This window comes from Pygoscelis adeliae, unplaced genomic scaffold (genome assembly GCF_000699105.1).
Source record: "Pygoscelis adeliae isolate BGI_AS28 unplaced genomic scaffold, ASM69910v1 Scaffold227, whole genome shotgun sequence".
Classification (NCBI taxonomy): Eukaryota; Metazoa; Chordata; class Aves; order Sphenisciformes; family Spheniscidae; genus Pygoscelis; species Pygoscelis adeliae.
The window spans coordinates 4,057,074-4,078,783 of NW_008825100.1; the positions used below are offsets into that span (position 1 = coordinate 4,057,074).

The window sequence follows — 21,710 nt, forward strand, 5'->3', positions numbered from 1 at the left end:
AGAGATGGGGAAGGGGATGGAGGAAAAGAGGAATATTTAATTTTTCACATTTATATATCAGATTGTCAACTGATATAAAATAATGAAGTACCATTGATTTAACTGTTGACTTAAAGCAGCATTATAGCATGCAGAGTTTCCTGTGGCCAGGTACTGGCTTGATCTCAGCCAATTTAAACTGCAGCCTCCTACCTTCATCTTAAAAGACCAGATTAATTAAGCTGATTGGCAAACTTTGGGTTGGGGAGGGCTCTTAACGTTGCAAGTCTCCAAGTGCTGCTGGAGGGCATTGCCAGAGGATGAGCTAGCAAGTATCCAAGGGCTCCTAGGTGGTCTGGGCAGTGTGACGTTGCTCCCACTGTCTGGGTGATGTGGCTCTGCTCAGTCCCTAATTTGACAAGTTGGTGGCGTTCAGGGCAGCAAGATCCTCTAACTGACCTCATAGGCTAATTTTTACTCCTGGCTAAACAAGCACCATGTGTTTCCCTGGGCTTTTTTTTCCCCTTTGGCAGAATTTGTGCAGACACATCTGTCCTGCATGTGGGTCCTGGAGGGATCAGGCTTCTCCAGGCACAGATCATGCTAAAACTTACTACGCTTATTTTCTGCCGGGTTGTAAACAAGGGCATTGGTCTAGCAACAAGGTGAAGGCTGTCTGCCCTATGTTACTGAGATCCTGTCCTGCTTCAGGACACTGCCTCAGCTCTTCAAGCTTTGTGCACTGAGCGTGAAGCTCACTCAGGTGCTGCTCCTCTGGCTATGTTTCTCTCAATGTTTGTACAAAGCAGAGCTCTGACCTCCTTTGGGCTCTGACCTCAGGTGTGTCTGGCTGCTGGATCTGTGTTGCTAACTGGTAGACCCATGGAGCCCCCCTAGGAAGATCAGCCAAGTGCTGCAGGCTCTATCCAAGGAGCCAGATGTTTCCTGTCGCATAAGCTGGCACTGTGCTGTCTCGCAGATCAAAAGATTCTTGAGATTTGTGACTGTCTTCCCAGTTTATCCATCCAAATACAGCAGACCCCAGGAGGTGATACGGGGCATATCAAGGGTGAGATGGAGATGAATCTTCATGTGAAACACTGAATTCTTTCCTGTTTCGGAGTAAAAGATTTACTGTTGTGAAAAGCAGTTGATGGCCAAATATTTTAGCATACATGAGGCAGTGCCTGCTTTTTTACCTCGGTAGGGCAAAAGTTAGACAACTCTTTACACAATACCATGAGTTTTAAGAAACTGTGTGACTAAAGCAGTCCAGGTTTTCCTATGTAAAGTAAGACTGTTACTGCCTTTGCAGACAGACCATGTTGTGTTAGGCTTTCTCCTGCTTACTATCACAAGGAGTTGTCTCCTGCTCCATCTTGACACAGTACTGACCTGTTTCCTTGGCAGACCACCAGTGCTCGTATCTTCTGCATCTCTTTCATCCGTCAAGGGGGAAGGTGGGATGTGTCCTTGCAGAATACACCCTGGGGAGCATAAGGCTGGACAGGCCTGGAGGAACAAAGCAGGGATGAAGCTGGCAGGAGCTGTGCAATTTGTGCAGACACATCTGTCCTGCATGTGGGTCCTGGAGGGATCAGGCTTCTCCAGGCACAGATCATGCTAAAACTTACTACACTTATTTTCTGCCGGGTTGTAAACAAGGGCATTGGTCTAGCAACAAGGTGAAGGCTGTCTGCCCTATGTTACTGAGATCCTGTCCTGCTTCAGGACACTGCCTCAGCTCAACAAGCTTTGTGCACTGAGCGTGAAGCTCAATCAGGTGCTCCTCTGGCTATGTTTCTCTCAATGTTTGTACAAAGCAGAGCTCTGACCTCCTTTGGGCTCTGACCTCAGGTGTGTCTGGCTGCTGGATCTGTGTTGCTAACTGGTAGACCCATGGAGCCCCCCTAGGAAGATCAGCCAAGTGCTGCAGGCTCTATCCAAGGAGCCAGATGTTTCCTGTCGCATAAGCTGGCACTGTGCTGTCTTGCAGATCAAAAGATTCTTGAGATTTGTGACTGTCTTCCCAGTTTATCCATCCAAATACAGCAGACCCCAGGAGGTGATACGGGGCATATCAAGGGTGAGATGGAGATGAATCTTCATGTGAAACACTGAATTCTTTCCTGTTTCGGAGTAAAAGATTTACTGTTGTGAAAAGCAGTTGATGGCCAAATATTTTAGCATACATGAGGCAGTGCCTGCTTTTTTACCTCGGTAGGGCAAAAGTTAGACAACTCTTTACACAATACCATGAGCTTTAAGAAACTGTGTGACTAAAGCAGTCCAGGTTTTCCTATGTAAAGTAAGACTGTTACTGCCTTTGCAGACAGACCATGTTGTGTTAGGCTTTCTCCTGCTTACTATCACAAGGAGTTGTCTCCTGCTCCATCTTGATACAGTACTGACCTGTTTCCTTGGCAGACCACCAGTGCTCGTATCTTCTGCATCTCTTTCATCCGTCAAGGTGGAAGGTGGGATGTGTCCTTGCAGAATACACCCTGGGGAGCATAAGGCTGGACAGGCCTGGAGGAACAAAGCAGGGATGAAGCTGGCAGGAGCTGTGCAGTGGGGCAGAGTTGGGAAGGGGCTGGGGGAAGAAGTGGGCACTCCTTAGTGCTGTTGGCTTGCCACACTCATGAAAACACCACAACAGAGAGTTTTTGGGGTGATTAGTGGTAAAAGGTGGTGCATCTCCTGACAGTTGAATGGCTCACTGCTTTCTGTTCCTCTTGGCAGGAACTTTGCATCTGGCTGCCACCTTCTCAGGAGCATCCTCACCTCATTTATTTAAGCTCCCAAGCAATTAGTCTTCCTTCTTACACTGAGATGCTCTGGGTTTCCTGAAAAACCTCTTGAAATTCAAGGCTCTCTGTATGTAGATTCCCCCCCCCCCACCTTGAGATCTTGCAACTTACCTATTTTAAAAGCCATTCTGCTCCACTCCAGCAGGTTGCAGGAGTCCACACCATTGGCTGCACTCTTTCTCCCGGCATTGACCCTTTCCGGTAGCAAGGGCAGGCCTTGACTGTAAATTTGTCTGACATGTAATCTACCTTGATACTAAGTCCTTTAGACCAAAATTACTTGCCTGTGCTAGTTATGAAAAAGGGACTGGAGTCTGCTCCCATGTGTACATGAGCTGCTGTGAGAAACTTGTGTGTTCATTGAAGGTAACTACAGATATGGGGGAAGAGGATTCTGGACACACCTTTCAGCCAGCTGTGGTCAGAGCTGGGGAGTCTAATCTCTGTTGGTGGGATATCAGTGAGGACATTGTCTGGGGTTAAAAAGAGATGAGGATTTGTCTTGCAATTCCAGGCCAGAGAATCAATTTGAATTGGCAGGTAACCTCCTATTGCACTTAGAGGTTTCTGTTTAGAGACTTCTGCATAAAAGGGTATTTGGTCTTTTTCATGACATCTGTGTCAAAAGCATGTTCCTCATGCATTGACCTTCTGGAATAAAAAATTGGAGGTGTGTCTGTTTAAAAGCAAAAATAGAAGTGCTTGAGTCAAACACTCTCTTCCTTTCAGCGACACTTCTCTGTGGGAACCACTTTTTTATTCTTGAGCTATATAGTTTCCCAGCAGGTACCTGTTGTGTAGGTATTTTCTCATCCCTTTTCTAAAATCAGAGGAGGGTGCTGCAACTCTTTACTTTGACCTGCTCAACACAAGGCAGGGAATCCCACACTGGTCTCAATTGTCCTGCCTGAGCTAGAGCTAAGTGCAGGTTAAAGGTTCTGACAGAAAACTAATACCCTTAATAGACTTATGTTGTATGAGCCTGAGGAGGTATGTGAAGGGGACCTGAAGGCAGCCCAGGTCTCTGGAGCCAATACTCACGGCATGGCAGAAGAGCTGACTGACTCCAGAGCACTGTGACCCAGCTGCAGTGCCATAGCCATCTCACAAAGCAATTTAGACCATTCCGTACACCTTATTGCCTTACGCAGCCTATAAGCAAAGGGACACCTCTTGCACCTTACCCTCTTTCTGTGCTTATCGTGGTTTGGCCAAACACTGTTACATAAAACTTCCCTTCTTCCTTGTATGCTTGAGTTTTGTGATGGATTACTTTAGCAAATGGGTAACTTCATTAATGGATGTGCCTCCACCCTGTCGGTGCTGGTGAGAGCTTCAGTCATAGCTAGCTCCTAGTTAGGCAGATGCAAAACCACAGTGGCTGTCCCTGCTTCAACAAAGCAATTCACATCCAATGTGGTTACTTACCTAAATCGTGAGGACTGGGTTTGGGGTTTTCTGCTTGCTGGGTGACTCTTGCCACTTGCTGTCCAAATGTTTGTTCCTGACTCGAGCTCTTCACCACTCAGCAACTGACCTTTTGTCACCGTGAAGCAGCTCTGCTCCGTGCCCTGAAACACTGACTCCACGCATGACTGGTTCAATGGAGGTTGGTGAGTGGACCAGCTCAGGAGGTAGTCCATGCACAGAACTGGATAGCAGAAAGGTCAGGTCTGACAGAGCTATGGAGTGGGGAAAGCTGGAAGAACTGGGTAGCAAATTGAAGGCCAAGTTGCATAGCAGAGATAGAAGAGGAACCAGTTGAGAGATTCAGGAGAGATCTTGAATGGGTTTCATATGGGCTAGGAAGAAGGGCTGTCCAGTGGCTGTGTTTGTGTACAAACAGGAGAGGGGTGGGAGAGAGCTCCAGGCTTGTGGAGCATGACTGCTCATAAGCCTTGCTTCTTGCTGGATAGACCCAGAGAGATGGTTAGTGGCATTGAGGAGGAAGAGGTTTTCAGCCTGGGCTCTCCACAAGGGTGAAGGAGGAAGCTGAGAGGACTCCTGAGCTGGAGACCAGTGTTTTCAGCAACGGCGGGGAAGCATTTGTGAGGGAGCATAAGGGAGTGAGTTTAGCTGTTGTGTTAAGTTGACTTGGGGACATTCAGCAGTGGCAGGCTCCCAAGCTTGTCTGCTCCAGTTTGAAACCGTGAGTGCTCGCTGACCGCAGCTCTAGAACCAGCCTGTAAATGAAGTAACTAGAGTCAAATCCTTAGCTTGGTTTCCAAAGACTGACTCATTACACTTGTCCTTCCCGATATCTTCCCCCCCGCCTTCCCACATGCCTTGGGAAACTGGAGCCAGAGCCCCGTTAGCCGGAATTGAACATCATCTTAGTTTGCTAATCCTTAGGGTAGTTCCTATATTGAGATACCTTTACTGCACCTCAGGAGAATTACTCATCCGATGGGACAAAGTATAGACTTATTAGTATGGTGTCTTAACATCACTCCACCTTCAGTCCACAAAACTGGTAAAGGTGCTGTGTCCTCACATTAGGAGCTGCTGCTGGCATCGCTCCTTTGGTCAGGGATCGCATCTGTCAACAGAGCTACACTGTCCAGAAGTCTGCAGTACAAACATCGCCTAACGCTTTTGGAACTAGCCCGCCTTTTAGCACTATTTCAGTGTCTCTTGTGGATAGGGATTTTCAGACAAACAATCAACCAGCAACCATATTACAAACCACTGCTTTAGCAAGAGGACTTGATGCAGTTGCATATTCCATGGTCTGCAGTCATATGGGGTGTGGTTTGACCATGGCTGGTTGAAACTAGATTCAAACACAGACAGAAATGGGAGCAATGAAGGTGGTTCTAGAAATTGCACCAGGAGGAATGTGGAGGAAACAAGCACTGTGCAGTAGATCTGAATGCTAATAAATGTGAGGAAATAAAATCATTCCTTTAAAAAACAAAACAAAAAGCCAAAAAACACAAAAACCTGAAAGTCATTGCCCAGGGGAATCGGCTCGTAGTGCCAGAACCACATGTGGACTGCGAGCTATTCAAGTCATGATTTTGTTTCATGACCAGCATTGGGTTGGCTCAGAGCCTCAGATCTAAATTACTCTAAATAGAGGGTGGTTAAGGTTGATGGCAGGAGGTCACTGGGAGCAGGCTGTGTGACAAATCCAGCCCTGTCCTCCAGTGGTACTTCAGAGTAACTGGCCATCACCTGCCTGTAAAGTTTTCCTGGGCTCTGTTCAGCTCTCCAGAACTGCGGTATGGCACTTGTGGTTCTTAGCCATGTGAGGATTTTAGTGTACAGCTGGTTAGGGTTAGGAAGGCTGGCCATCTCTGCTTTACAGTGTCTTCCAGGAGTCATCTTTATTGCCAGCCCTAGACAGTTCAGAAAACAAACAAGCCAAAAACCCAAACCATGAGAGAAAACCACTAACATCTGAGAAGACCTGTGATGGTATTGGGAGCGTTGCTGTAGAGGTGCATAAGCAACAAATGCCTCATGAAGCTAAAGATGGACTTAGTTTGAGTCTGGGTCACACCTAAATGAAAGCCCTAAATTTCAGCCCTTAGGTGCAAAGGCATGTATCCAGGTTCAAGACACGTGTGCATAAACTGTTACACTTTAAACTGTGCTGTGTTTAAAATCTGCTGGGTGTTGTCCTGCCTCAGCTTACTGCAGACCTGTCTTGGTTTCTCCTCCAAAGGTTTCTCCACCAAGGTTTCTCCTTGGTGCAGAAAGCACTGAGCAACGAGCAGCTGAAGAGGACATCTTGAAAATGATTGCTAATTGCTTGGGTAGGAGATGAAATAGCTTGCAACAGAAGGCAAAAGAGAACCTTTGACGCCCTTAAAAAGTCTAGAGTTAAAATTCAGTTGTCCGATCTTCTACAGTCAGAAAACCCAGTTTTAAACACAGAGATTTACAGTAAATGAAAAAAGCTGTTTTGTATTGACGTTAACTTACACGTAATTGAGTTTTTATGGGGTCACAACTATCTGAATGTTTGTAGTTTTCCTGGAACAATTCTTTATTTGCCTAAATGAAGTGTAGAGAAGGCTGAGTGACCAGTTCTGCCTGGGTGTGCTTCTGGTTTAATTATAGCTCTGTTTGTGGGGATATTTTTGCTTTGTCCCATGCTAAGAACTGCCTCTTTTCCTAACAATCACTGCCGTTACTGACCAGGCCCTGGGTATTTCAAGGAGCTCTGCTGCTGGCGGCCTCTCCTGTGTGAACACGTGCTCCACCCTTGCCTGAGATCACAAGCACAACAATGACTTTGTGTTGCTGAGACTGTCAATATCAGGTGCTCCCTGGTGCCTGCCCACCTATGCGTCCTTGATCCCTGATCATTGTGGGGTGCCGTACTGCTCCTTGACCCCTTTCCACTCTGTTCCTGGGTTTGGATGGCTTAAAAAAATGGCTAACAAAGCTGGTTTGTCTTTCCCGTTTCTGAGACTGGCTACTTGGTATTTTTGGTTCTTGTGGTGCACCTCTTTGTCTTTGGAGAAGGAATTTGTCTCCTGCCTGACTTTGAAGAGAGCTCTGAGTAGGTTTTGGTGTCTCAGCTGAAGCCATTAATTGTGCTAGCAGCAATTTCCCCATATGTTTGGCAGCTCTGTCTTCACTTGGCAGCCCAGGATAAACAACCCTGTCTCCAAACCACACCATCCCTAAGCTCACTATGAATCTTGCTTCAGATGACAGGGCACCTCTGCATAAGTAGAGCATCTGACTTCTGTTGTCCCTAGGAAGCTAGAATCTCAGTTGTCTTTTAACCAAGAGGCTGTTTTCTATTCTTTCTGTAATCCTTTCTTCTGTTGCTAACATCTGGATAAAATTCAAACGGGATTGTGAACTTGCTGGATTGTAGCCTGTGCACAACTCCTACTGGAAGCCCCTAGACTGCATTTTGTTCTCCCACTTCCATAAATCTTCAGTATCTGTGAAGGAAGGAAGTGCTCAGAAGTTCCTCTGAGAGTAGTGAGAAGTAAGAGAATATCTGTAAGATTTTTTTCCTTATATTCCATGTCACTCTTTTACTTTCCTCCATTATCCATATCTACTTTGAGAATCTTGTAATTATGATAGTGAAATTTTTGCCTGTGTTTTTACAGCATTTGCAGTCTGTATCAATGTACCTATTAATCTGAGAAGATGTAGAAATTCTTCAATTAGCTTTCCTCAACTTGCAGTGTCCTAAAAGATCACGTTTTAGGTAGCAATAAGAAGCTTGGGAAGCCCTGTAGGTTTGACATGATTAGCTGTTTTTATAGGTGTAACGAACGATACCTTCTTTCTAAAGAGGCTGGGAAAAAAATGCCTTTTTTCCCTTTGCTTCCTACCAAGCATTTATTATGTGTTCCTGAAACTAGCCATCAAGTACTTAAGCAGTGAGATTCCTCTTGTCCTAGCTCGGTGCCACATTTGTGACCTGTGTGGAAGGTACAGTTTGCTTTGATGGGACAGTTGTCAATCACATCTTCTTCCCTGCTCTGTGGTAGGCTCTAACGGAGTAGCCAGGTGCGGGAGTGGGACTTGCTTTCTCCCAGTTTCTTACTGCGGAAACGTGGTGAAGGAAGTGACTTACCTGAGGGCATCTGAGGGAGCTGCTGGGGGGGGTCAGGAGTCGTACTCAGCTCCCCTGCATTGCTCTTCAGCACCCTCACCCAGGACCATTCTTCTTAGTTATCTGAAACTCAAGTAAATATTACACACAAAGCTACTCTTACAGAGCTATAAAACCTGTTGTCCAAATTGACTTAGAACAGGTTGAAACCAGAAAAAGCCTGTATTTTTTACTTACACAGGGGGTGCTGAGGTTTTCTGAGCTGGACAGATGTGACTAAGATAGTCCTAGGTGTTTCAAGTACATGCTAGAGAAGTGGAAATACAGGAAGAAATTATTTTCATAGGGCAGATATTTTTTCAGCTTTCCAGCAGAAGTCCATAATTCCTTCACTGATTAATTTGTATTAAATCAAAGTTTATACCATGAAAAGTTTATACATTAGATTAGGTGGGGTTCAACAAAGTGGATGAGGCCTATGCGAGAGAAGCCCAGGTGCTCACAGTGAACTTGGCAACTGGGAGTGTTTCTGTGTCTACTGGCTGGTTTTGTGTCCTTGATTCAAAGTTAGACTGTAGTCTTGGAGGAATTAAATGTACATCCCTCTCTTTTGAGTGGAAACCAGTGTAAATGAGTGTTTCTGTTAGTGCCTGTTAGCTATGAAAACAAAGCTACTCTTACAGAGCTATAAAACCTGTTGTCCAAATTGACTTAGAACAGGTTGAAACCAGAAAAAGCCTGTATTTTTTACTTACACGGGGGTGCTGAGGTTTTCTGAGCTGGACAGATGTGACTAAGATAGTCCTAGGTGTTTCAAGTACATGCTAGAGAAGTGGAAATACAGGAAGAAATTATTTTCATAGGGCAGATATTTTTTCAGCTTTCCAGCAGAAGTCCATAATTCCTTCACTGATTAATTTGTATTAAATCAAAGTTTATACCATGAAAAGTTTATACATTAGATTAGGTGGGGTTCAACAAAGTGGATGAGGCCTATGCGAGAGAAGCCCAGGTGCTCACAGTGAACTTGGCAACTGGGAGTGTTTCTGTGTCTACTGGCTGGTTTTGTGTCCTTGATTCAAAGTTAGACTGTAGTCTTGGAGGAATTAAATGTACATCCCTCTCTTTTGAGTGGAAACCAGTGTAAATGAGTGTTTCTGTTAGTGCCTGTTAGCTATGAAATGTCACCACTGTGAAATAGACCATCTTCAAAAGTCTGGGAAGAGTAGGGCTCAGCCAAATGTTCACATAGTAAATGAGCACTGACATTTTCCTCCAGCAAACTTGGCTCCGAGGCATGTGTTTGGCTTTCCCACAAGAAAGAGGTAGGGAAAGAATGGGACAAAGAAACACCCTCGAGTTGGGGGCGGATTGTAAAAGGAGGAAAAACATAGGAAGAGACATGATGACAGTGTAACTCTATGCTGTGGTAGTAGAATTAGTAGTTGAATTGGTCTGCTGTGTTCCTGTAGTCTTGCTACCCTGGTGGTAGTGGCAGGTAGGGCAGGTATCCTCAGTACTGCACTCAGATGGGTACTGGAACACAGTGGAGCTAAGATAGCTTTGCTGCAAAGGGAAACAGTCAGGAGGCAGGTGAAGGGCAAGGCTGTGAATCCTAAAGCAAGGCATGTGTAAATTGTGATTCTTATTGCCACGGTATAAGCAAGTTCAGAAGGAGACTGTACAGAAGAGGAGTTTGTTTGCATTGGTCATGACTGGGCAGCTTGATATGGATATCATCTGGACACTGAATACCAGAAACTGGGAAGTTATGGCCAGGAAAGGGTGGGCTGTGTCCACCCTGCTCCATCCCTGGGTGCTTATAACTGCGTGTTGTGTTGAAGATGAGATGTGGGGCAAGATGGGCTACTGAGTCAGGATGACTCTTGTGTTCCTTCTGCATTTCCTGGCCCACAGTTGTCCTCCTTTGCAGGATTTTCATGTTCCTATCATAGTGGGAGCTTTCAGGGTGGCCTATTGTGTAGCTGGTGCATTCATAATATCCACTGGATAAACATCTCCTACAGCATCTTGTCAAATGAGGCAGCAGTAAGCAACTGCAGAATGTCCACTGCCGTTTCTGGCCTGGGGAGGGAGAATTCTGACCTTGTTCCTTGTCCTGCAGAGTGTCTGCACACGGGACACTTCAGCAAGTCTTATACTAAGTTTTATTTTTGCTTTTGTCTGGCTAAAATGGTGTGGGAAATCAAGCATGCAAGTTCAGACGCCAGCTCTGTCACTCTTCCCTGTGGGTTCCTTAATCTTTCTTGTCAGAAAAATCTCTGTGTGCCTGATGCCCTGAACAGCATTTGGCTGTTTCAAAGGTGATCCTCCTGCCTGCTGGATGTGCTTTGGTTTAGGAGGATAAATGCTTTCTTTTTTTTTTTCCTCCCCCTCCTTCTGTGTGCTGCATTCGACTGTCAGCATTCCTTTGCCTTTATCTGTACGCTATTTAGGATGTCCATATAAAGTTGCTAAATGGAATTTTTATTGGCCAGCTTGGCTTAATAATCAAACAGTTTCCAGGCTGGTTCTGTCTAGTGCTGTGTGGATCCATTCTGAGAAAGAGGACTCGCAGTTGTTTGTTTTGGTTTTTTTTTTTCTTTCCACCAACTTTTGTTGGGGATATTGCTTAGTATAAGGTTAGGGTTTAATTAATTGTTGGAAAAACATGCAGACTGCTTGGCTAGATTAAGTAAGGCCTGAGTCATATTGGTCTGGAACATAAGCATCCTAATTGGAAATTAGTATATCGTATTGGTGTATTGTGCAGAAAACCACAAAATGCGTGGTGCAAGTGGCCCTTGAAACGTAACACCAAAACAAAAAAAAAGCAAGCAGGATATTGTGGTTGTGTAGCAAATAATCTTTGAACAAAATGTAACTTTGAGCTTGAAATAATGATAATCTTCTATAATCAGAAGTTGCCTAGAATTCCTGATGGCTGACTAAATTCCAGCAACGGAAATCAGTTAAACGGTTATAGCTTGTACCTTTTGAGCGTGTGAAAGTGTTCCCATGTTCAACTAAATTATTTTTCATCCGTAGTGAATGGTTGACTTTCAGTTCTTTTGTCCCCAAACTAAGTGGTCATGCCTCCATTTAATGTGCATTAATTACCGAAGACAATAAAAGTTTAAGTAAAGAGTCTATAAATCCTCTTTAAGATAGATGCAATTGCTTTATGAATCACCAAGCAGGAACTCTCTGGACCTGGGTGGTTACTACTTTGCTGGATACTACTCTTGTTTGTAAAGCAGAGTTGCTCAAACTCTAGCCTAGGAGGAGATTGCATAAATTTGCTGTTGCTCAGGGAATGTCTGCTCAAAATACAAATTACTGTGTATCATCACCCACCCAGGTTTTTATTGGTGCCCCTGAAGCTTTCAGTGAAGCTGGGAGAGAGATTGCGTCTCAGGAATTTAATGTGGTTTTCCAAATATTTATTACCGTTCTGTTCCCTGCCTGAAGTAGGGAAGGAGGGCTGTGGCAAGCTCTGTGCGAGGGGAGCACTGGGTCGCACAGGCAGGCAGGAGGCTGCTTTGGCCTCAGCTATGCTGGGGATTTGCTTGCAAAATGTGTTCTTCATTTCAAGTAGTGAGAGAGATGCTTTAGGTGCCCTTGTATGTATGTGTCCGATATTACAACATGACCAGAGCGCAGCCTGGTTACCAACTTTGAAGCTATCTTGAACCTGTGTTGCCTGTGGTGGTGCAGCTATGGCCAATGTTGAGAGCATGGAAGGAAAAGGGTTTCAGCAAATTGCTGGCCTTTAGCACTGGGTTTGAGACTAATGTTCAGCAATGTTGAATATCCTCCTGGTAAAGGGGGACTGCTGTGAAACTGCCACCGCTGCTCTCCATTGCCACAGATGTTTTCTTCAGGCTTTTCCTTCCATCTGAGCCCTGTGGATCTTAAACCCCTGTCAGCTGGGGACCAGATACTGCCCTGGTCAAGGTCAGACCATTCAATCAAATCATTGCAGAGTCTCGGTACCCTCTGCCCCCGTCTCGAGCTTTACCACCAGGCGTTGACTTGGAAAGATGTAGTCTAACCTGTATTTATCTGTATTTCCATCTGAGACAGATGGAAAAACTCAGTATAGGGGAACTCTCTCTCTTTCAGCTGTATGTTTTGGGCTTAGCTACTTGCAGCTGTCTTGGGAACTGAGAATACAGTTTGTTTTAGTCACGCTTGCAGCCACATTTCTTTACGGATTTAGCTACCTGAGTAAGAATGATGTGTTACTGATTCAGTTTTAGCAGAAAATTGCAGTCTATGCCTGTTAGTGCTGATGAGTCAGTGATGATCTGTGTACCAGAGCCTTGAGTGACTTCTTTGCCCTCTTTGACGCTAGGGGGAGTTCAGCTTTCTTCGGGTTAGGTTGCTATTATTCGCTTAATTTTATAAAGGGATCCTGTTTTCCAGCATCCGAGTACTGATTCTTTAGTTTTGTTTTTTTCCCTGCAATTGCTATAATTGCAGGGCTGAGATTGTAATTCACCATTTCAGGAGTTCTGCTGGTAGTGATGGTGGAAAACATAGGGTAAACAAGGTTTGGGAGGTATTTTTCAAGGAAAAAATATAATCCGAGCAGTTTGGTGCTATAAAAGTACCAGTATCTGAACCCTGTCCATGCTATACCAATGAATTATGGGTACCATTAGCCACAAAGCAATGTATTTGCTGGAATAAGTTGTAGGGAGAATGAATTTTTCAAAATCAATACCAAAACATTTATATATAAAGGAATTGTGAGGAATTAGGACCAAATTCTTGCTGATAGAGCTCCACAGAGAGGGAAATAAACCGCGTGTTTATGAAGCTTGGCTGGGAGCGGTCTTGTTTTGATAACAGTTCTGTGTAGTAACTGGAGTTAAACATTCAGAGGTCAAGGGGAAAGCAGTTAGCATAAAATACCATTTTGATTGAGGTTTTTCATGGCGTAAACTGAGTTCTAGGGCTTACATCAGATGACCCATATATCTTTCATCAAAGCATTTTATTTCCTCTTTGGCTTTCCATTTAATATTAACTCTGTCTCCACTACAGTTTCTTTTTTACCAGTGGGCAGAATCTGTTTCTAACTCCATCCAAGCTGAATTACTCCCGTCAGGAGATGTGCGGTGCCTGCTGTCTGTCGGGATGCTGTATTGCTCCTATCCCATGCAAGTGGTTGGAAGATGCATGCTGCAGAGTTTTTGAGTGCTTGATGCTAGTTTGAAGGCAACATGGCCAATGCTTTTATGCCCATTATTTTAATTTGTCTCACTGGAACTACAAATAAGCAGATCAAGCTGAGCAAAGAGTAGGAGTGTATCAGTGCACAAAGGTGTCCCAAAAACCTGCTCATTCCTGAGATACTCGCTGAATGGCTGGCAGTGCTTCTGGTTCTACCATTGCCTTCCTCTACAGCACAGCTCATGCCACTTAATTTCTCTGTCCCTGTTACCCCATCTGAGTACAGTCATAGATGTATTTTACTGTCTCTTGGACACTCACAGTCTCAAATACTATATTAATTTTCTCTAATGATTAATTAGCCTCATATTTGCATGGGAATGAACTGTAAGTGCAAGAGATGCTTGGCTGTGTAAATTTGTTTGAGGCAATGAACTGTATCACTCTATAGCTGATGAAATCTATCCCTGAACTGAGCCATCAAGCAGCCAAGTACCTCATACAACATAGCTACACATGTACAACATGTACACAGATACATAGTACAACATAGAAAACCGATTTTGCAAACCTGAGCCTGATCTTTTTTATGCTAATGTAACAGTATTGATAATGTGGGGAGATATATAACCTCTAAAAATTGCCAAGTAAATAATGTTAACGTTTATCAGTGGGAACATTAGAAAGTCTCTTGAGTTAAAGTGTGGAAGACCTCAATTTCAGGACTGTGGTTTACAAAATCCACTTTTGTTCTCCAGCAATCTTCAAAGGAAGGTCACTGTTGTTATTTTGGTTGACGTATGCGCAAAGAGATGGGTTAAGATCTATGCATGTTCTCAGTGCTTAGTTTGGTACTTCATATGGTTTATTCTCCCCTCTCCCCATGCCCTAAGCCACTTGCTGGATTCAAGGGTCGTTTCTGGTTTGCAGAACTCCTGTTGACATCAGTAGGAGTGTTATGCAAACATTTGGGGCTTCAATATGGCCTCTCTTGTCCTTTTTTTTTTTTTTTTTTTTTTCCTGCCAGCCAGCTGAATAAGCACAATTATCCCTCTGCTCTAGTGATATGGTCTGTACTCGGGGGCAACTGGAAGAGCTGGGATTCCCAAAATGGAATCTGCCTGAAATGCGGTGTCCTCCTGACACATCTGCTGTCATAAGTCGTCTTTTTCTAGATCCAGATCCAGAAATGTAGCATTTTTTGTCTCTGCTGGTAGTAACTGCTTAGAGGGAGAGATATCTGCTTTGCAGTTTTCTGCAGGGCCGGTTCTGAGGAGATACTGGTTGGGCCAGAAAACCCAAACTGATCTCCTTCTTGGTGCCTGCCTTGTCGTACCTGTGCATTTTTCAGTAAAAGGGAGGATAGCAAGATGAACAAGAAAAACTAGCTATAAGGTATACATACGCTCCATTAATCCTAATGATCCTGTCCTGCCTCTGTACTGGCTGTAGGTTTATTGTACAGAGTTGGTCCTATACAATGAGCTTTTGTGCTATCCTTGGCCATTTGTTCTTAAGGTATTGGGACATCAGTCTCCTTTGTCTACTGTCAGCCTTGGAGGGAGATGTTGTTTCATGAACCAGTTAGCTAAATTCTACTGAACTGGCTAAATTCCTTACACTGAGGGTGGTGGTGGGGTGCTGGAGTATGAATTTCCTTCCCGGAATTGGTCTTTGCACATCCTGTAATACCCATTGCTGCTTCCACACATGTGTCTGAAGGAGTATTTATGCCCTGGGCAGACACGTTCAAGGCTTTATGGAACAAATCTTGTATTTCTGGTTCACCAAAACACCTTACAGACCTGACTGCTCTCTGAAGAAGGCGAGATTTCGCCCAAGTTGCTATCCTCTGCAGAATAGTGCCTAGACTTGTGCCAGCAGCTCTTCACACAGCCGTTGCTTCAGCAGAAGGGACAGACGAAGGCAGTGCTGTTACAGCCTGTGACACGGGAGGACAGCTGCCTCGAATACCTTGGGGACTTTCAGAAGGGCGACCAGAAAACTGTAGCAGCCCTGGGAGACAGAATATGATCGATGCCCTAACCGAGAGACGTTAGCTTGCAAAAGACAAACCTTCCCCTCTAATTTCTGCTGTGCTTTAGTGCCTACTCGATTACTGGGGGCAAATGCATTATGTTACCAAAAATGAGCTTTCCCTGATCAAACGTATGCTTTATTAGCCACGTAAATGCCAGCATGACTCTCTCATTGCTACAACATATTAAACACCTTGGAAATGTTTCCTTAAACTCTAGGTCAGTCTTATGAAATCCGTCTACTTGAGAATAGGAAATTGGGAGAGTTTCAAGATTTAAACACAAAATATGTAAAGGTAAGGAGAAATATAGATTTCTTTTCTTCCTGCTACTACATACAGCCTCTAATGAAGGGCCTGACCTTGCTCGCACTGAGACAATGGAAAATACTTTGCCATTGTTTTTAATGGGAGCAGGGCTGATGGAGTTGTTGAGTGCTAGTTTCACGGGACTATGCAGCTTGGCTTTACAGGGCTTCAGGGGAACTTTTATTCCGTTTGTGATCATGACCCCAGAGTTTCACTGTGAATATTGGGTTCAGGGGAATCCCAAAGTTCAGAGGTGAACATGGTCAAAACCGCTGAGAGGCAGACTTGTCTCCCTTCTTAACCCGAGCAACGCGCCTGGGTTGTTACATGTCAAATAGAGGACCCCGGTGTTTACATCGTTCTGCCGTGCAGATTCTGCATAGCTCCAGTTTACTTTGGTAATGGGCATAATTATGAACATACAGAACTTGGTGGTTTGGTTCTGGGGATTTTTTTGTTGTTTCCCACCTCCCAAAACAGTTCAAATTCAAGAACTTGGGTTCGGATCTTGGTTCTGGGTCCAACCTTCAAGCCTTCCTCTCCCAAATTCTTGGCTGTTCTGCCTCAGGATTTCTTTGGAGAAGTGGGGACTAGTTGCAAAATTTGGATTCCAATCTGGATTTCAAATGTTGTCCAAGTTTAGGCAGTTCCCTGTTTGTTTTTTGGCCCATTTCAGGAAGCACATGGATTGGGATTCCAATTTTGCAGGCATTCCCACTGTGGCTTGCTTGCTTCTTAGCGTTAGGGTTTGATTTGAGCTTTTCTCAGGTTCATTGGCAAAAAATGCTCACTCCAATTTGATACAGAAGTCCCCAGCAGGAGCATGGACTTGAGAAACTGGGAAGTAAGGAGTGATTGACTCATGCTAGTGTAGCACTTTTAATATACAAAAGGATGTATTAGTTAGGGGTACTTTGGACTTGTCTGCCCTGGGGATTGCTCTTATTCCAGCCTTTTTTCTCCAGCTATTGACATGGCTGCACCATTGCAGGCTAGAGATGAAAATTCTCCTGTTACGGAAGCTTTCCTATTCCACACTTGTTTAACTGCATAGTGGGGCAGTTTACCAGTGTACGGGGGCAAATCCACTGCCAATGACTGGCTGTTAATGGCTGGAATGAAGTTTAATTCCCACTGACAAGGTGTCTGGGCATGTCAGCTCCACTGGTGCAGGGACAGGTGAGCTGGCTTTCACATTTGCTAGTCAGAGTGGGACATACTGGGGTTGGGGCGTGGTACAGACACACTAATTATTACCCCCATGTGAGCCATTTTGGGTGTGGAGGCAGCATAGTGATGTTTAGATGGTATGACACCTAAGATTAGGTGGACATTGCTATAGTGCTTCCAGACCAAATCCCAGAAAGCTGTACAGAGCTGCATTACGCAGTGTAGACATGCGCTGTGAAGGGGAAAGTGTCTTGCTGTCTCACTCAGGGGTCCCTTAGGAATTTTATAAACGTGGTGATGGGTCTCTTAGATGGACCCTCTGCTCTCCTCATGGACGGGGGTGAGAAACATAACAGATCAGCTTTTGCTTCTATGCTGGAAAACCAGAGTCATCTCAAGAGAAGGGCCTTTGGATCACGTTGTTCATCTTGCCATCTTTTCTTAACAGAGCATAATTCGTGTAGTTTTCCATGATCGACGCCTGCAGTACACAGAGCATCAGCAGCTCGAGGGCTGGAGGTGGAGTCGGCCTGGGGACCGCATCCTTGATATAGGTGAGACTATTTCATTACGGTTCCTGTGCAGCTTTTGGAAGCAAGGTGCTGAATGATGTATGGTGTGTTTCATGTGTATTTAGGTTTTTCTATATCCTACTCTCTTAGGAGTCCTGTATGTCTTTGGGTGGGAAGGAGATCTAGCACTATAGGTCCCAAATAGATTTATCATTGGTGGCTTGGCTTTTCACATGCATCTTGTAATTGTATGGAAATGCTTTCTCTTCTTCAATTTAATATTTTTAAAATTTTAGGGGTTTTCTTCTACAGATATTCCACTGTCAGTTGGTATCTTGGATCCCAGGGCCAGCCCCACCCAGTTGAACACTGTTGAATTTCTGTGGGATCCATCAAAGAGAGCCTCAGCATTCATTCAGGTAAGAGAGAAGTGATATTCCTGTGGTAAATACAATGGTGAGATATCTTACGGAAGACCTGGAGAGTTAAGTTAGCCAGGACGTGAAGAAGAGAGAAAGATGCAAATGATAATATACAAACCTAAGTGACAATCATGTATAATTAATTTGTAGGATAGTTGCTAAACCAACTTGCTAGCTACTTGCTAGCTTTGGAGTACTATCCGCTACAGCTAGGATTTTATTTAAAAAAAAAAAAAAGGATGTTGCTTTCTGAGCATGGGTTTTGTCTGGAGGAAACTGTTCACAACCTGTTAGTTTTGCTTGCTTTCCTCTTTCATCAGTGTTTCTCATCCCAAACGCCAACTATCTGTTTTTAATCTGTATGTGGGATTTACTTAAATCAAAGGATGCTTTTCCTGATGCCCTGTTTCTCTCTGGGCTCCTTGTTCTTCTAATTGTTTTGTCCTGAGGAACAGAGATGAAAACATTTTGAACTCTTCTGCCTCTCTTAGTTTCTCAGGAGGAGCCAAAACCTCATGTTCAGGCACCCTGTAAGTTCAGGGAGCCTGAAATTCAGATTTGCACAGCTTTCAACTGTCTCCAGAGATGAGCACAGTTTTTGTTTTGCCAGGTACATTGCATCAGCACAGAATTTACTCCACGGAAACATGGAGGAGAGAAAGGGGTGCCCTTCCGGGTTCAAATCGACACCTTTAAGCAGAATGAAAATGGTGAATACACAGAACACTTACATTCTGCAAGCTGCCAGATCAAAGTGTTCAAGGTATGAGGTAGTTTTAGCTTTGTCATCAACTGGATTAGACAAAGATATAGGAACATGCGAAATTTTTTTTAATTGTGTAGGTGTGATGCAAATAGTGGGGTAGAAGAACAGACTTTTAACTGGGTATGCTTAAGATCTTAAACAGGACTCTTGCACACGAAGTGACATAAGCCCTGAGCTGCTACACAGCAATTCTAGTTAAATTCAAATGACCCAAGTGCCGCACCAAGACTTATGCCAGTCCATTGTGCCTTGAACACTATAAATACTGACATCTGTGCTGTGTGGATGTAATAATAACACTAATAGCCCCAACAACAACTCAAACCTCGACTGGTTGGAATGAAAACCCATTGGAGAGGCATCAGTGCACAAAATAAATTTCTGTGGAATATAGGCAAGTAGTCTCTAGAGGGCATTGCCCTTCATTAGTTTGTGTCCTGAAGATGATGTGTATTGCAAACTATACAAAATATGGTCCAGTTTCTCAGGAATATTGAGGCTTAGGTCTCAATACACTTAAACCTATTGAGGTTTAAGTCTTTTTGAATCAACATATTACACTTATGATATTCAGGGTATCCATTAGGTGCTCCTTGGCAATCAAGACAATATGGGCATCTCCAGTTTCTTTGATTCAATCCTCCATGAACAGCGAGACTATAACTTGGAGATCTTAGATACCCTTTGCTGGTTGCAGCAGAGTTCCTCTCCATGCTACCTGGAGGACAGAAAGATGATTCTGTTCATCTCTGAAGCTCCTAATTTGGGCATGGCAGACCTGTAGTCGCTTGACAACAAGCTTTTCATAGGCCTGTTTTCTCAAAGGATCTGCTGCTCCAGTCTTGCTCCTATGAGCAGTGTCTTTCCTGTTCCTGGAGAGATCGTACAAATACCAGTCAAAGTGCATAACTCATCGGGCTCATGGTCTGAAACAGTTGGTATCAAATCTCAGGACTGTGGTCAGCCTATTTTGGCATTGCAATACGCATTAATGAGGGATGTTATAGACACAGTAGAGATGCTTGACTAATCTTTTTGTCTAGAAAATGCAGATCTGATCTTGTTCCATATGTAGAGTCCCCATAAATCTTAATGAGACTTTTGTGAACAGATTAAGAAAAAAAACATCTGTTGGCCTCTGTCTCCAAACTTGTAATACTTGGCATAAGGGAAAGCTTGTGCTTGTGCTTATAGCCTAAAGGAGCAGACAGAAAACAGAAGACTGACAGGGAAAAAATGGAGAAGAAGACCACCCAAGAGAAGGAGAAGTATCAGCCTTCTTATGAGACAACTATTCTCACAGAGGTAAAGCATTTTAGACATGTGTCGTACTACTTCAGCATGTTGGGAGGTAGATTTGAGAGAAAATGCAGCCTAACTGAGCCTTGGAGATTGTCTTGTGGAGACACGTATGCCCAGATCTGACTGAAATTGAGACCTGAGTGAAATTATAAAATGTCTCTCACTGTTGAAGTTTATAAAAGATGCCAAAGTTTCTTATGTTTCAGGGTATAAACCAACGCTTAACAGCCTAGCTTTAAAAGAAGCATTTTCTCTATCTTCTGCCATGCTCCCGGGCACTTGTCATGAGGTATTTCCTTCAGAACTGTCTGGCAAAAGCTCATGTTAGAGATGGAGCACTTGAACAGATGAATAGGCTGTCTGATTAAATTATTAATCTGTTTTTCTGTGAATGTGCCTATGAGGCTACTATTACATACTAGATCTCAGAAGATTCTGCCTTGTACTCTAGGAATATCTTGAATGTCTTACATTCTGATGCATCTGGTGTAGAGATGTATGTGTTTCTACCCCTCCCTGCCATTACTAAGCTGTATATATAAGCTTACCCCAGGCTGCAGAATTACTAAGCAAGAGGACCCAAGACAGTGGTTTAAAAGTGCTGTTCTGTCTCCCTATGGGAATATTTTGTTGTTTGATTTAGTTCTTGGTTTTTTGAAGTGGCTTGCTGGACTTCTAAAAATGAGGGGGTTTTCTTAATTTAAATAAACTTCCTGTTTGTGAGATCCAGTCCCTCCCACTCCATTTTCCTCAAGTTGCCAGGAGTGACCAACATGTTTTCTAATTCAATGCGGTGGTTGTTAACAAGGCTCTTGTGTACACAGACCTAATTCTACTGAGTTGGCAGATCCCAAACTCTTCCTATGAGCTCTGATGCACTTTGACATATTGCATGGGGAAATGTGGGTTGCCAAAGAGTTAAATATTTGCCTAGTGCTGGTGGAGATGATAAAATATTTGCTAGTATTTGTGGAGATGATAAAACTCCAAAGCTATGCTTGTCTTCTTTTTATCATTGCAAACAAGGATACTACAGAGCATTTTCTTGAGCTCTTGATGGAGGGGGGTTCTACAGGGCTAGATTTCTCCTGCTGATTAAGTGGCTTAAATTCAGGACAGAGTCACCAATTCTAGCTGTGTTACTCTGGTTTTACACTACTGTAATGGAATATGGAGTTTGACCTCTATTTGTGAAGACTTTTAGTAGCTTTGTGTCTGTCTATCTTAAATTTTCTCCCTGTAATACCCATTTATAACTCTAGCTCTTTGACTAATAGCCAGAGGTTTTAACAGGCTGGTTCAAATTCTGCTCTTTCACTGGTATAAACCTGAAGCAATGCCACTGGAGCGTATTTGTCACTCTTGCCTGGATTTAATTAGGGATTTATAATTGAGACCAGGGGTATTTCTGTATCGTTGCTGCCTTCAGTCCGAGTTGACTTACTGGCGTTGCTCTGACTTACAGCTGTGCACACTTTGGCCCAGTGTTATTTGGGGACAGGCTTTGTGAAATGGGAGAAATGTGGAATGCACAACTGGAATCAATCTGGCCCCCTGACAGCCCGCTTGGAGAGCGGCGTAGAAAATCCATGGCCCGTCTCCTCCTCCCAGCAGGAGTGATGAGCTGAAGTTAGTGGCGTGGCAACAGCATGAACGTGGTATGAGAGGAGAATCGAATCCTTTATTTC

The 21,710-nt window shown here is 44.0% G+C and overlaps 1 protein-coding gene across 1 annotated transcript in view; it reads left to right on the forward strand.

Annotated features, from left to right (window-relative positions):
• Nucleotides 1–21,710, forward strand: part of TFCP2L1 (transcription factor CP2-like 1) — a 34,620-nt gene that overhangs the window by 5,536 nt on the left and 7,374 nt on the right. The window contains exons 3-7 of the mRNA XM_009327182.1: nucleotides 15,762–15,838; nucleotides 17,469–17,574; nucleotides 17,845–17,951; nucleotides 18,565–18,717; nucleotides 19,915–20,025. Of these exons, the coding sequence (XP_009325457.1) occupies nucleotides 15,762–15,838; nucleotides 17,469–17,574; nucleotides 17,845–17,951; nucleotides 18,565–18,717; nucleotides 19,915–20,025 (554 nt within the window). The remainder of the gene's footprint in view (nucleotides 1–15,761; nucleotides 15,839–17,468; nucleotides 17,575–17,844; nucleotides 17,952–18,564; nucleotides 18,718–19,914; nucleotides 20,026–21,710) is intronic.